General features: G+C 55.7%; 2 protein-coding genes across 3 annotated transcripts in view; one reads left to right on the top strand and one right to left on the bottom strand.

The window, feature by feature from the left end:
* Positions 1–5,841, top strand: part of TTC21A (tetratricopeptide repeat domain 21A) — a 36,202-nt gene extending 30,361 nt beyond the window's left edge. Inside the window, exon 28 of the mRNA XM_067044542.1 lies at positions 5,755–5,841. Coding sequence (XP_066900643.1) covers positions 5,755–5,798 — 44 coding nt within the window. The 3' untranslated portion in view covers positions 5,799–5,841. The remainder of the gene's footprint in view (positions 1–5,754) is intronic.
* CSRNP1 (cysteine and serine rich nuclear protein 1) lies at positions 2,139–14,353 on the bottom strand. 2 transcript variants are annotated; one of them, XM_059075865.2, is made up of 5 exons: positions 14,165–14,353; positions 7,531–7,782; positions 5,190–5,449; positions 4,392–4,706; positions 2,139–4,296 (listed from the first exon to the last, which is right to left on the bottom strand). In XM_059075865.2, exons 2-5 carry the CDS (start codon positions 7,742–7,744, stop codon positions 3,316–3,318), a joined length of 1,770 nt encoding a protein of 589 aa, XP_058931848.1. In that variant the 5' UTR covers positions 7,745–7,782; positions 14,165–14,353; the 3' UTR covers positions 2,139–3,315. The 2 variants fall into 2 exon arrangements, with proteins under 2 accessions (XP_058931848.1, XP_066900647.1); XM_067044546.1 differs by lacking the exon at positions 14,165–14,353 and adding an exon at positions 8,664–8,838.
* Positions 14,354–15,670: the final 1,317 nt, after the last annotated feature.

Here is a 15,670-nt window from a genome sequence, read left to right on the forward strand (position 1 = left end):
CTGGCAAGAGGGCAACAGAGGTCACCTTTGGTGTGCTCCCAGTGCCTCTCTTCCTGTTTTGCAGGATGGCAGTAATGGGCCAGTCTGACCTCAGGGGAAGGAACTCTGAACTGGGAGTCAGGAGGCCTAGAATCTCCCTGTGTGACCTTCCCCTCTGGGTATGTGTCCCCATCTGTGGAAGGAAATTAGACTAGATTTCTGTGTTCCCCAATCATGGTACAAATCCCTGCTAATGATATACAGCAAACATTTGAAAGTTTTGATAACTATGTGTTTAAGTATCATCCTTGTAGAGAAAAATAGTACAACAAACTCATGAATTTGCGGGTGCTGTTTTACGTAGAATGGTTCTAACTTTTAAGCATATTGATATAATTGATATAAAGTAAAATACTTATTATGAGTAGAATGCAGATATGGCAAAGTTTTCAAGAGAAGTTGTCCAGTGACTGAGGTTTGGGAACAGTGAACAGGTAAAGGTCCCTTCTAGAACAGCCTAAGTCGTCCCTGATGGCTGCAAGCCTTGTTTTTATAACATGCTGCTGATCTCGTGCATGGCCTTTTGGTATGAGTCAGTGATCTGGAACGTTTTCCCTAGGTTACCACCATCCTTCCTATGGGAAGCCAGCTGCCCTTATTATGATCTGCTTTACAACCTAGTTTCTTGGGGTGGATTATGTTGAGAAAAAAAACCAAGTGACTCTGGGGCTCTGGATGGGGAGTGGGTAGGCTCAGTCCAGCTATGGCCTGTGGCCACAGGATAGGAGCCTGCAGGGGCTTCCAGCCAGAGTATTGGAGCTGTCGGGGGCTGCCACCCAGACCCCCAGGCTGGCCAGAGCAGAGCCTCAGGACCCTTGGAGAGACCCAGGTTTTGGATCATGCGTGCTGGAGCAATCTCTACAATAGGGCTCCCAGGGATCAGTGAGAGGAGACACGAGACAACTTGAGGTACCAGAATACTCCACCCTGAGACGCCTAAGACCTGGCTGTCCCTGCCTAAGCTGGTACCAGGGACAGGCGGCCCCACCATAGCCCAGACTCCAAGCCATGAGTTCTCTAAGGGCCACTCCACTGACGACATGACCACGTGACCATGTCTACACATATCCTGAGGCAAGCGAAAGATACCTAAAGGGTGACAGAACTGGCAAAAAAAGAGGATAAAACATACAGAAATAGAGCAGACACATGAAAACAGAATGGGAAGTCAGACACGCACCCGAGGCTTACATGTTCCAGGCACTCCTCTGAGCACTGGGTGCATATGAACTGAGCAAGCTTGGGTGAGCAGTGTTATTATTTGGACAATACGGGGGACACCTAGGCACAGAGGGGGGAAGTAATTTGCATAAGTCACCTCACTAGTTAGTATAAGAGCTGGGATTCGAACCCTGGGACTCTGGGTCTGTGCTCTTAACCAGTAAGCCATAGCGAGGAAATAAGGGGTTCCCAGCACAGGCAGAGAATTAGAGCAAGAAAAGGGAGACCCAAGTCAGGTCTTTTTGGTGACCCCTCCTAGCACTTGTATAAATCATTATTATTCCTAGAGAGGAGGTCAGCCTTGTTCCCCAGGCCCCCAGACTGGGGCCTCCTGGGGCAGGGTGCAGCCTGCTCTTCTGGCCTTTGGCCCCAGCTGCCAGGGACAGGTCAGACAGGTCTGGCTGGTGCAGGTGGGTGAGGTTCTGTGGCTCTGGTGCTCAAGTCCCCAAGGACCTCAGCCACTCAGTCCCACGTACGGCCTGCACCAGCCATATTCCACTGCCGGCTTCACCCTCAAGGCTGGGCCCCAGCTCAGTGCGGGTGAGTGGGAAGAAGTCAGCCCACACCCATCCCAAGCAGACAGCCCTGCTGCTGCCCCCCCCCCCCCCCCCCCCACCATCCAGGCGACCACTGGAGATGGCTTCATCCAAGGGGAAAACTCCATCTGCCCGGCCAGTCCCTTCTCACTGGCTTCCTGAGTTGACTGGCTGGCATGGAAAGAGGCCCAGTGTGTCCCCCACTTCTACCACCAACACAGCCTCAGTGTTCATACTGCCCAGCAGGGCCTGTCTCCCCCTCCCCCCTCATTGCCACCTGAGGGTGTACCTGTGCTCCTGGTCCCACAGATGTGCTCCCAGATCCACAAACGCAGACCACACTGAAAAATAGAGCCTCTTTATTGGTACCTGTAAGCTCAGGTACAAGGTGTTCCCACAAGCTCGCAGGATGGCAAGGCCTCCTAGGCAAGAGGGCAGGCCTAGAGCCTGGGCTTCTTGGCACAGACACAGAAAAATGAATAAATTACAGTTCTAATACTCAGGGACAATATGGAAACTATGATGCGAAATTCAACATCTGCAAACAAAGGGCATGAAAGCCATAAGGAGCCACCCCTCGCCCCTGGCCAACCGGCCTTAGGGTACGGGCAGGTGGACCAGGCTGGAGTGCGTGCCTGGAAAGCCCTGAGTGGTCAGGGGCGTGCTACAGGCCATGGGGCAGCCCCTTGCCCTCTCTGGGCCTCCTGCTTCCCCCTCCTACATTGAAGGGCTTGGAATAAAAGCTGCAGCCTTTGGGGAGGGGGAAGATGGGGCAGAGGACAGGAAGGAGAGGGGGCTGCATGGGGCAGAAGAGGGTTTTGGTCACGGTTGGTCAGCCCAGCCCCGCCCCCTGCCCAGATGCTGTCCCAGGCCAGCCCCGGCTTGCTCAGCCAGCCGGAGCAGGGCAGCTGCCACATTAGACAGAGGGCTCAAATCCATGCCTGGTCTACACCAAAGTCCCGGCAAGGGCAGGGATACAGGACTAAAAGGCAACGGGACTCACAGGGGTCTGTGCCCCACCCCGACCCTAGTATTGCCTGCCAGCCACCTAGTCTCCAAATAAATTATGGAAATAAATTATAGTCTTCACAGTCCAGAGGATTCAGCCACCCATGAGTCTAGGGCTCAGGGTGGCAGAAGAAGCCTTAAGAAGTGGCTGATTTCAGCCCTGTGTGGCTGTCTTTGGGCTTAGGAACATCATACAAGACCAAAAAGGAGTCTGCAAAGCTCCAGGGGAACCACATTTCTTCCTGCTCCTGGCACGGCCATGGAAGTGGAAGAGAGGGTGTGGGCATATGGGGGACCAGGCGGCTGAAAGGGGAAGTGCCCCCCCATCCCGCTTCAGCACAGAAGGTTACAAAAATAAATAAATCAATCCAGAGTGTTGCATGAAAATTAGGAGTGCCCACATGGGAGCCAGCCAATGGGAGACCGTTACATACAGACAGACCTCAGGGAGCCCCCAGTTACAACGAAGCAGCAACAGGGCTCTTGGGGCCGGGAAAAGGCACCCTAACCCTCACACAGACACAGGCTCCACCAGCGACGCTGGGGCAGTGTCCTCAAACAACTGGCCATCCATGAAGGGAGCCAGGGCCTCAGCAGCTGGCTCAGACAAGCCCATGATGGACTCCAGGAAGCACGTGCTGGCATCCCCAGGGGGAGAAAAGGCAGGCAGGGCAAAGTGGGGTGCCTCGAGGTTGTCCAGGCTATCAGACACCTTTTGGGAGGTGTAGTGGGGCCCCAGACTGTAGTCTGGCAGGGCCTGGAGCAGCTTGAAGGAGTCACAGGAGGACAAGCTCAGGTCCACTGAGCTGCTCTGGCCGGCATCCATGATGGCTGGCACCGGGGGGCCGGGGAGGCTGCCTTCCCCCAAGCTTTCAAGGCCACTATTGAGGAAGCAGCTGGCATCCAGGTTGGCGTTTTCATCCAGGATGCCTGACACGAGGTTGGAGCTGGAATAGCTGTGGGTCCAGCTGGCCAGGCCAGTGGGGTCACCAGTACCAAAGATGTCAGCTGGGTGGAAGCAGCTGAGGTTGTCCAGGCTGCCCACACCCCCTTCCTCCTCCTCCTCCCCGTCTCCACCCAGGTCAGAGTCACTGAAGCTCAGGATCCGAGCCAGGTTGTCATCGTCCACTCCGGGCTGGAAGCCAGGGCCGGGCAGGGCCGGGTGGGCAGAGCCACTGGGGGCCTCACTGCTGCTCGATGCTGTGGACGAATCGGTCATGTCGCTGCTGCAGCTGTTGTCTCCCAGCTCGCTGCTCACGGGGGGCTTGGCCAGCGGGAACGTGGGGGCCAGGACCTGCTCGCTGGGGCTGAATGTGGCACCCTGGGCCGGGGCCTCCAGCTCCCCAAGGCTCTCAGCCCCTTGCTCCAGCTGCAGGCGGGTGAGCGTGTGGATGAAATGGGTCTGAACTCGCGCCTGATTAAATTCCACACGGCCCTTAGGGTTCTCACAGCCCTCTCTGCAGCAGCCACAGGGGAACGCTGTGTGGTCCATCTGCAAAGAAAGCAGAGGTGCAGGTGAGGATCCGGCGGAGCCTGGAGAAGCCCCTGACTCAGGCTCGCCTTCCCAGCCCCGCCTGGCTCCCGTACCTGGCACTTGATGCCTGCCAGGCTACAGCTGCAGGTCTCAGGATCACAGACCCTGTCACAGCGACAGCCACAGTCCTCCCGGGACTGGCGCAGGGCCTGCAGCTCTCGCTTCTCCTCGCGATCGATCCTCCGCACGCCTGAGGCCCGCAGTAGAGCCCGCCGCTTCCGGGCTGGGTAGGGCTGGAGGAAGGTCATTTCCTCCAACTGGCCACCTGCCATGGCCACTGCCAAATCCTCCTCCACAGAGGCATCATCTATGGTGTCCACTGTAAGCGGCAGGCCAGCCTCGGTCTTGGGTATCCCGGCCTCCGAAAGCTGTGTCCAGAGAAGAGAGGAGGGACATGAGAGGCAGACACGGATGCGGTTTCTGGCAGCATCGGTCACATGATAAATACCCCCCCTGCCACGTGCTTACTCTCTCTGGGCTGGGCACTGTGGATGCCATAGTGAATGGGACAGCCAAGAAAACACCCTCAGGGCGTTTGCAAACAGGTTTCCTACTCATGTCATTCCCCAGTTCGTGGACAAACCTCCCCACCCCAGACAGATACACCGACCCCCAGTGTCCTATCCACTCCCCCTCCCCAGTGAGGTCAGGCATATTCAGACACCACGCCCCCAGCCCTGCAGCAAACAAGAGACCTTCTATACCCATCTGCCTGCAGATAATTTGGCAGGGAGGCCCCACAGGCCTCCCCAAAACACAAGCAAATCAGCATCCACCCTGACACCTGTCCCCCCAAAGCTAGGACTTCAGAGCAACTCCTGGGGCGAAGGCCATGCAGAGGGTCTCCCCACCTTCCATCTCAGCGCCTCCAGCTTCTCCTCCTTCAAGCGCAGGCGCAGCTTCTCTTGCCGTGACCGGGCTTGCTCCTGCGTAAACTCGGCCAGGGAGAAGCGGCGGTAGGCACTGTGGCGGGAGGACATACCCAGAGTGCAGCCGCCACGGCTGGGCACACTGGTGAAGCCCTGGCACCGAGGGAAGTAGAAGACAGTGATGCCATCGAAGGCTACCCGGCCTGGGCGCTTCCGGGGGACCCGCTTCAGGATGGACAGGGCTGGAAGGCAGGCAGGGGAGGGGCGGGCATTAGTTCTCTGTGAGGCAGGGCCTAACCCCCAGGAGGTGATGCTGAACTGTCTGTCTCTCCTCACACCCCTCCCACCCCAAAAAAGAAATGGATCTGAGCCTAGGGGCCGGCCTGGCCGAGACTGGAGCTGGTAAAATGCAACATCACCCTATGTCAACACTGGCTAATTGTTATTTACCAGTCCAAATGAGAGCATTAAACATCTTTCCCATCTTTAATAGCCATTAACAGTTCCCCTGCACAATTTTCTATAGTTTTTTTTTTTTTTTTTGCAGTGGTGGCGGGGGTGGTGAATGCCATGCAGCATGCAGGATCTTAGTTTCCTGACCAGGGATGGAAACTGTGCCCCTTGCAGTGAGTGGAAGCACGGAGTCTTAACCACTGGGCCACCACGGGGAAGTCTCTCTATAGTTCTTAAAAAATTTATTTTTGTAGGAGCTTTTTATATATATTCAATATTAGACATTAATCATCTAACCTATCTGTGCAAATATTTTAGTCTTTTTTTTTAACATCTTTATTGGAGTATAGTTGCTTTACAACGTTGTGTTAGTTTCTGCTAGTCCTTTATTTTTGCTTATGGGCTTTTACAAAATAATTTCTAAGGTTTATGTAATCAAAAGTATACTGAGCTCTTCCTTTATAGCTTCTGCATTTTGCAACAAGCTTAGAAAGGTCTACCCTTTATAAGTTATTAAGTATGTTGATTAGTAAGCTATGTATTGGCATATTCGATATATATATTGGTATATTATTTTTATTAGGTTGAACCATAAGAAGTTACCATGAAATAATCAAATCTTAGCAATTCCATATATTTAAACTTAATATATTAATTTTGTACCCAGCTACCTGAGGGAATTCCCTTCTAATAGGTTTTCTGTATACATATTCTTGAATTTATCATGTAGTCGAATACCTGCAAATCATGGCAACTTTGCCTGTCCCAATCCAGTATATTTCTCATTCTCTTTGCTAATTGTCTAGCACTTCCTGAACAATGTCAACTAACAGTGGTGACAAACAGTGTCCTCATCTTGTTCCTGACTAAGTGGGACTGCTTCCAGTATTTCCTTATTAATTGTAATGCCAGTTTTTAGGTTAAGACATATATTTTTTAATCATTTAGGGTAGAACTTAATTATTCTTATCATACAGAGGGTCTTATCTGGAAGGAATATTACATGTTATCAAATATTCTTTCAGTGTCTACAGCAGCTCTTATATTTTTCCTCCTCTGACATAGTCATTTGGTAAACTATATGATTAGATTTTATAGTATTAAACCATCCCTGTATTTCCAGACTAAACCCATAGTAGTTTAGTCAGTTAACGTACTGTTAGATTCTATCTGGTAAAAATTATACTTTCTCATGTATAATGTACAGATATGCATATAGTACATAAATAGACATATCTGTGGTATTAAGACATCATGGTGGGGAGGATAAGAGAAAAAATGTCTCAATGGGCTCCTTGGGGTTTGGGGTGCAATAATGAAAAATAAGGTTGAGAAACACTGCTCTAGGGCCATCTTTGTCAGTTTGGAATCAGAATTACGCAAGCTTGAAAAAATAACTGGGAAAAAACCTTTTCACTGCGTTCAGGCAAAGCCAAACAGCATTTTGCTAGGTGAGGGACCGGCTTGACAGGCCCCGCAGCACAGAAGCGTGGGGTGTGGGACTCGGGCAGTTCAGTTGGTAGAGGATAGGGAGCCAGCTGGAGAAACAAAACAGGAACTGAGGGACAGAGCTGGGCGGGAAGGCCCCAGGGCCACTGAGGAGCCCTGCCCTGAACATGATGACTTCTAAGCTGGAGAGTCCCAAGGTTAAAGGTGAATGTAGCTGGACCCAAGTGCCTCTGGACAGGGAGCATTCCCAAGTGACCCCTGTAGGACAGGAAGTGGATGAGGTGGTGAGTGAGTCAAGTAGGGAAGCTAAAGCCATGGGGACACAACCTCCAGAGGCCAGAACGACTTCATCAGGGCCCCCCAGTTTCATCTTCAGGAAGGAAAGTGGGGTGTAATGGGTTCCCAGGGTGAAGGGACTCACGGGTGAAACTTCGGGGGCCACAGAAGTCACGGTCAGGCAAGGGCATCTGATCCCAGGGGCCCTCCTCATCCGAGTCCCAAGATGAGGAGGCCGAAGAGCTCGGGGAGCAGGAGGGAGAGTGGCGGCCCGAGGAGGACAAAGAGGAGGAGGACGAGCAGAGTGAGGAGGAGTCCTCATCCAGCTGGTCAAACTTCCTCTTCAGCAGCCCAGTCATGGTGGTGAGGGGTACTCTGGGGTCTGGGCACAGACAGCCTGGAACAGGAAGGGGAAAGCTCTAGGTGGCAGGCCTGAGGGCAGGAGGTGGGCACACAGCCTTGGTCATCACCTCTCCCACCCACCCTCCGAGGCAACCCAGGCCCTCCCTGAGGAGCCCTACGTGCCAGGGCCATGCCTCTAGTAGGCATCTTTGCACCAGACGGAGCACTGAGATCCAAACCCTCGTCCTGGCCCTTACAGACTCTCGCCACCTCTGCCCCAAAGCCTTCCTGGGACAGCACCAGGCACCTTCCCCTCTACCTCCTGTAACCCACCTACACACACGCACACGCCAGACCGACAGATGGCCCGACAGACCTCAGCCTGGCCACGCTCACTCTCCGGCAGGAATCCTGGGGCTGACTCACTGGCTGGGTGATTCACACAGCTGCATCTGTGTGCCTTTGTGTGTGTGAGGCTGGGCGCATACCGACAGCCTGCATGGCCCTCGTACAGTGCCTCTTCCTCCTCCTCCTCCTGCCCCTAGCACACCCACAGACATGCCGCCCTGCACACCCACAAACATGCTGCCCCACACACCCCGGCAACGGGCCCTCATTCAGGGCCAGACTGACCAGGACTCAGGGAACAGGGTGGCTTTGACACCAGCCCCGATTTCCAGCATCCAACTTTCCTGTGATGGAGCTGCTCGGACTCTCCCTTAGAAACCCCCGCCCACAAGAGAAGTCCCCGGCCTCCAGGCCTGACTGGGGCCAGAGCCACCTGGGCTTTGTGTCTCTTTAGCATCCCCTGTTTGATCTTCAAAATTCACCTTCATCTTGCCTTCCACTCCAATATCTAACCCTGTTTGTTTGAAATAACTTCCTAGGGAAATTATTTTCTCCCCTTAAAAAAAACCCTCTTCTAGTAAAACTGACCGGCCAAGACGACGCTCTCCCGTCCGTAGCTGGGTGACTTGGAGCACCCCAGGATACACTGCTCGCTGTGTCTCCCCTTTAAGGGTCTCAGCCCTGCACAGGAGTGCAACCAGAGATTCCCACAGCTTGGCTGGCCTCAACCGACTGGAGGGCACTTGGGGCTCCTTCCCTGATGCTGCAGCAAATAACAACCCCTTCCACTGCTTGGGAATCCCCAAAGGACTCGGTCCTTAGGGCTGAGCTCAGCTACCTTGTCTCTCTGTGCCTCCTGAGCACTCAGGGCTGGGCCCCAGGAGGTCACCAGGAGGAAGGGGAAACGATGCAGAGGCCCCAGTGCTGGGGAGCCCCTCCCCCACTGCCATCACAGGAAATGAGAGTGAACAGGAAAAACCAACCAGAAGGCTGGCGATCTACCCTACTCAGGTGTCCTTTCTAAACACCCCTATCCCCGTTTGCCTAGCCTTCCACAAAGTCTGTGGATCCCAGACCCAGGCAGTATGCCATCAACCAACTTGCTAGATGAAATTCATCCCAGGGACAGCCTCTCCCCACAGGCACATGAACAGCAAGAGAAGCTCCCCGACTTGCCAACCCTCCAACAACAACGGGCCCAGGGAAGGAGGACGCACAGGTGTTTCCGGGGGCTTCTCAGCAAATAGTTTCTCAGGCTTGGCACCCCCCCCACCCCCCAGGGTCAAACCACAAACAAACACAACCCAGCTCTCAGCTGACCTGAAGGCTCTCACAGGAGATGCGGGAACTCATGGCCCAGAGGCAGGCATACGCACACATACACACAAGCAGACGGAGCACAGAAGCACCCAGACACAGAAACACACAAGGACAAACCACAACCCACGCATCTTGTCCCCACCACAATCCCGCTGGGAGACCCCATCCTTTCCCAAACTCCAGATGCTGTCTACAGGGTGCTGAATGCCTCCTAATCACACACTTAAGCCTGAGATCCCCCCAAAACCAAAGGCTCACTTGTCTCTCTGCCTGGCCATCCCTTAGAAACAAAATTCTGCAGGCCCCAAATCGAACCCCTTGTCTCTGTTCCCCACCCCCCATGCCATCTGTTCCTCTTCCTGTGTTCCCTATCTTAGTAACAGCACTGCCACCCACCCACTTACTCAAGCCAGAAACCTGCAGTCATCCTCAACTCCTTCCTGTCTCCCTCCATCCACATCCAGTCACCCAGTCCTGGAAGTACACATTAGCTCATTTAAGCCACACAAGGCCAGGCACAGACTTGGTAGGTATCACGGAGGCCACCCAGCATAGTGTTAAGAAAACCTTGACTCCAGAACCAGACTGCTTACATTCAAACCCCGGCTTGGCTATCAGTTGGCTGGGTGACCCTGAGCAAGTTCCTTAACTTCTCTGTGTCTTCAATTCTTTGTCTTACAACCTCACAGGGATGGGTTTACGTGAATCATTACATGTCAGGTTCTTAGAACAGTGGTAAATGCTTGGTGAATGTGTCATTCTACACTGAGAAAAAAAGTAAGGGCTCCTGGATACACACAATACAGATGGATCTCACTGATATCATGTTGAGTGACAGAAGCCAGACACAAGATTACATGTGAATGAAGTTCAAGAAAAGGCAAACCCAATCAGTGATGATACAATTCAGAATCGTGGTTATCCAGCAAGTGGGAAGGGCATGCACTGGGGACAGTCATGAGGGAATTTTCCCGGGGTGGGGGTCGGGGGTGAGGGGTGTCTAGAAATATTCTATGTTGATGTGGGTGGTGGTTCCATGAGTGTCTAAAACATCTCACTGTACACATAAGATTCATATACTTTGTGCATTTTACGTATGTGACCTTCAATTCTGAAAGTCTGTTATCCCTATGTCTCTGTTCCACTGCTACTACCCATGTCCCCTGCCTCTGTTCCTGCCCTCTGCCCGCAGTCACCCTTTACCCTGTAGCTAGAGTGATCTTATTAAACTGTGTGTCTATCTACTGCCACCCCCACGCAGAAAATCATTCCCTAAGGGGAACCCTTAGGATCAAGTCCACAATTCCAAAAGAGGCTGAAAAAGGTCTGGCTGCTGCCTCCCCTCCAGATTCATAATGCAAGACTCTCCCCACCCCCGTCACTTTATACTCCAGCTGAACTTGCAGTTGCCCAAATGGCCATGACCTGCTCACCTCCTGGCCTTTGCACAAGCTGGAACCCAGCCTCACTCCCCTTTAGAAGTCATCTCCAAGAAGGCCTCCCTGAAACCCTCACTCCTCCCCACTACATACCTCTCTGGGCTCCCGTGGGCTCTGGGATTCCCCCATCACAGCCCTTACAGCCCCTTCCTGCAATGGCCTCACTGCTCATCTCCCTCATGCCGGGCTGAATGCCTCTCGGCCTGATCGGCACTGTGCCTGTGCCTGGAATAGAGTCTGGCACAGAGAAGGCTCCTGAGGACCATCAGAGGTAGGCAGCTGACACTGCAGATCAGGTATACACAGAGAAACGGTTTAGGCACATGAGGTCTCTGGGGCCCATTGGTCAGTGTGCCCTCCTCCTGCTCCTGTCACAGTTAGTTGGAGGGTAGGACATGCCCATCCCCCAACCTGTGCCTGAGGGTTTGAGCAAGAATAGCACCCAGAAGGGGGTAGCTCTGAGAGCAGGAAAAGGAAGTTCAGGCTGCAGGCAGGTGCCAACACAGGCATCTCAGGAGGTTCCCCAAGAGTAAACAAATAGAAGGAGTGTTAAGGAAGCAGGTTCAAGCCAGACACCCTGGCTCTGCCTCAGGGATGTCTACAGAATGGGAGTTTAAGGTGAGGGGGTTATAAACTCCAAGGCTGCAGACAGGGAAACAGGGACACAGGAAAGCTACAGCCCGTGGTACAGGTTCTAATGATGAGCACCCAGCAAAATCTGCAGACCTGGAAATGGAAAATCATCTCCTTCCTGACACTTGTGCTCAGCCGCCCGACCTAGGGATCCAGAGGCTGAGAGAGGCAGAGGCAGATGAGACAAAAAGACTCAGCCAGAGACAGGAGAGGCCAAGTCAGAAAAGGAATGAAAGATAGTGAAAGAGTCCAAGAAAAGTGTCAGACAGTGAGTCAGAGGGTGGGGGAGGGGCCCTCAGCAGCTACCCAGGAATCAAGATCCTGACCATGGCACCGTTCCCAGGGTGAGCACAGCCCCCTCCGAGGGTCCTGGAGAAAGGAAAAGCAATTCCCAGGAGCCTGCTCAGAAAGAAATACCACACCCCCAAGGAGACCCGTAGACAGGCACTGAATCGAAGAGAACCAGGCTTCTTCCGGGATCTGCCTGGGCCCTGAGAATCAGGCCGCCCTGCCGTCACCACTCACAGAGGCTGACAGCCCAGGAGGAGGAGGGGCACCTCCCCATCCTACTAGCCCCAACTATCTACACACTCAGACCACACCATGTGAGCCGAGGGAAGGCCATCTCACCCTGGGTACCAGGCAAACAAAGGCTGTTTGGGGGAAGGAATCCCCAAGCCTCTGAAAAGTCACACCAACTCCTCTTCGACCACAGCAGTCCCAGTGCCCTGGCCCCCAGTTAGAGCTGGTATTGGGAAGGGGGCACCTTCAGCTGCCTCCACCCTCCTTCAGGAATTTGAAGAATGTCCTTTAACCTCAGAGTCCCAGGCCTTGGCCAGGCCAGGCCAGCTCACCCCAGTACCTGGGGTCAGATGACCTCGGATCCTCAGGAACTACTTACTGGCAGAAGGAGAGAGAACCTTTGAGCACCTCAGGCCCCCACGGGGATTGGCTAGAAAGGCAGCCAGGGCAGCCCAGAGAGGGCAGGCAGGAAGCCTTGGCATACCCCTCCCCCACCCATCCCTCCAAAAGTGATCCCCGGGGGAGGGGACAGTTCCTCAGCCTTGGCCTCCAGGGCCTGGCACTGGGGAGGTGCCAAATGTTTGCTGGCTACATGAGGCAATTGCTCCTGCAGAAAGGAAACTGCACCTGACAGAGACTGCTTCCTACACTTAAGCGAGGCCCCCTTCACTCTCATTCATTCATTCCTTCAACAAATATTTATGGAGTGCCTATGACATGCCAAGCACTATGTCACACACCTGGGCATAAAGGGAGCAAGACACAGACCAGTGCTGCCCCCCTGAAGCTTTGAGCTTAGTGGGGAGGAGTATAATGAGTTACAAACCGTGCTGAGTGCTGGGATGGAGGGTGGGAGGGGTACAGCTGGGGGTGAAGACAGGTCTTTTGGAGTAAAGGATGGGATGTAGGAAAAGCTCCAGAGAGAGAGGGGGACAGGAAGCGGGAGGGACTTGAAGAGGAAGAGGCAGAGAGATGAGGGGGAACGGGTGGCCTGGGAGGGGGCTTCAGGAGCCAGGGAGCCAGGGCTGACAGGGCAGGCTTTAGCCTGAGGGCACAGGAAGCCACAGAAGGGTTGAAGTAGGGAGTGACAATACCAGATTTGCATTTTAAAAAGATGGCTCAGCAAGGGACAGAAGGGGGTGTGACCGGTTGGACCAAGCTCCAGAGCTAGGTGAGAGATGACAGGCCAAAGTCTTAGGAAAAAGGGTAAGGGAACCTGGTGACCTCTGGAGGTGGGGACCAAAGAAGGCAGTGATGATGAGGATTTGGGGGTAAGCTATGAGTTCCGCTCCAGAGGACTGTGAGACATCTGAGTGGAGGTGTCGAGTGGGCAGTGGAGCCAGGGAGGGACCCCTTGTGTCAGGAGTGTGGGCTGTGTGAGACTGTGCCAGGGAGCAGGAGTGACTAAGTGTGTGACGGCTGCTGTAGTGTGGGCATCTCAACAGTGCCGTGCCCGTGTAAGGGCCCCCGGGGAGGGGAAACTGAGGACCGGTAGGAAGTACGTGCTGGGGAGGGAGCCATGCGTGGAAGAAGCCTACATGTGCCCGCGGGTGGCCGGTGTAGCTGCGCCCGTGACTCACAGCGGTGGTCTCTGCGTGTGACGGTGACTGACAAACAGGTGAGCGTACGACACAATCCCTCCTCCTCCCTCCCTCCCGGGGTCCGTGACTCACGGAGCCTCACTCCACTCTCACCCCTCCACTCCCTCCCTGACTGACGCCGGGCACTCGCCGCAGCCCCGGCACCCGCCCCCGGGGGGAGCCCGAGGAGGAAGGCGACAAATGTCACCTGCTCCAGCCATGCGAGGAACTTCTGAAAAGTTCTCAGGCAACTGGGTCAAAAGGGAACTCACCCGCGGACGCGCGCCCGTCGCCAGCCCGCCGCCAGTGCGCAACCACGGCTCGGCAGCCAACCGCCCCGCGCTCGGGGCGCCGGGACCTCTTGGGGTCCCGGCGGCGGGGCGGGGGAGGGGAGCGGAAAACCTGAGACTGTCGCCTCCCGGTCTCCCGACCCGGACTCCGGCCGTTGCGCGCCGTCCGGGGCCGGGCTGTCCCCGCCCCGGCACCCGCTCAAAGTGGCGGGGGGCAAACGGCATGGTCCGGGAAGCAGCGCGTCCCGTGAGGGACACCCCCTCCTCAAGGTCCCTTCCCGCGGCCCGGAGCCCACGATGCTGACCTGCGATCCGGACGCTCGCCAAGGGCAACGCCGCGACCCGCGTCCTGGCCGGGAACGCCCCCTGCGCTGCGACCCCGCGCTCGCTCGCTCGCTCGCTCGCTCGGCGGGCAGCCGTCGGCCCAGCAGCCCCTCGCTCTGCGCGTCCGGCAGCGGCGGCGGCGGCGGCGGGAGACTGGCTGCGCTCGGCCCCGCCCGCAGCTCCGCCCTCCTCGTCAGTGGAAAACTCCGGGGCTCACGGCGCTGACGCACTCCGGGCCTCCCGCCCGCCGACCCGCCCAGCCCGCCCCGGTGGCACCGCCCCCCCACCCCGGAGGCACCGCACCCCCCGGCCCGAGCCAACTTAGCGGCTGCGGGCCTCCCTGTGGACTCTGACCCCGCGCCAGCGCCGCGGGCGCTCTCGGCCCCCAGCCTCTCTCGCGCCCCTCCGCCGCCCACCCCCGGGCCCTCTCCCGCACGCGTTCCGGGAGTCTCCGACACTCCCGGCAAGCCGAGCAGGTCGGGAAGATCCCCGTCTCTGCTCGCGGCCCCCGTTTACAGATCTGTACACTGAGGCCCGGGGCAGCGCGGAGCGTCCGTCAGGCCACCCGGCGGTGGCAAGAGCCCAGGTCTCCTACACGCCCTAACCGCCACCGAGCCCGAGGCAGTTTACTATAATCCCATCAAACATTCCCTCCTCTGCCCCCTTCCTACCCCCCACCCCCAGATCGCCTGGAAAGTATACTCTGGGGATGAAACGGGTGGGGGATGGAAGTAGAGATAGGGGTTTGGGGGAGAAGGTCATCCTTGGTCCCGACCTTCACCTCCGCCCATGGGCCAGAGACTGCAGAAGCCCTGAGCTAGGGGTTCCTATAACCAGCTTATCCCCATCCCCACCGCCACCCGATCCCTCTCTTAAAAAAGAAAAAAAAAGAAGAAAATAAGGCTGGTTTCTTCTCAGCCAAACCCTGGCCACTTAAAATGGCCCACTGCCCGCTCTGCTCCCGCCAAGGCCTTTCCTGGGTAGGGGCCAACTCTCCCAGTATTACTGCGGCAGGGAAAGTGTGTGCATGACCCGGCAGCGAGTTCTGGCCCAGGAACCCACCCTCCGCCCCTCTTCCCAAGCGCTGGTCAGATCCTACCCACCACGCGTGCCCTGAGCGTTTCTACCCTCACACCTTTCCTGCAGGTGTTCCTCTCGCCTGGAACGCCTTCTTGCCCTCTCGCTGCTTACATGAATCCCACCGCCTTTAAGGTCTCAGCTTGCACTGCCTCCTCCAGGGAGCCTTCGTGGGAGCCTGACCCTCCCCCCTCCCAGTCTGGCTCCCGCTGCATTCTGGGTTCTTCTCTGACTGTCCTAGAAGAACGCTGTGTGTGACTAGCCCAGCCCTCAGGATTCCCTTCTACCTCACTCCAGGTGGCGGGTGGGCGTGACCTGTCCTGCCTGGATGGCATCTGGGGTAGAGATGATGGTAAGGGCCCCTCTAGCAACAGGTGTGTATGTGGAGGGGGCCAGGAGGGGTCTGCCTG

The sequence above is a fragment of the Kogia breviceps genome, chromosome 10, assembly GCF_026419965.1.
Source record: "Kogia breviceps isolate mKogBre1 chromosome 10, mKogBre1 haplotype 1, whole genome shotgun sequence".
Lineage (NCBI taxonomy): Eukaryota > Metazoa > Chordata > Mammalia > Artiodactyla > Physeteridae > Kogia > Kogia breviceps.

Bases quoted from the DNA above. Each gene is read 5' to 3' on its own strand.
- CSRNP1 (XM_059075865.2), bottom strand. From the start codon at position 7,744: ATGACTGGGCTGCTGAAGAGGAAGTTTGACCAGCTGGATGAGGACTCC. The intron at 5,450-7,530 runs GTGAGTCCCTTC...CCTGCCTTCCAG, and splicing joins TGGCCCCCGAAGTTTCACCC to CCCTGTCCATCCTGAAGCGG. The intron at 4,707-5,189 runs GTGGGGAGACCC...CTCTGGACACAG, and splicing joins TGGAGGCGCTGAGATGGAAG to CTTTCGGAGGCCGGGATACC.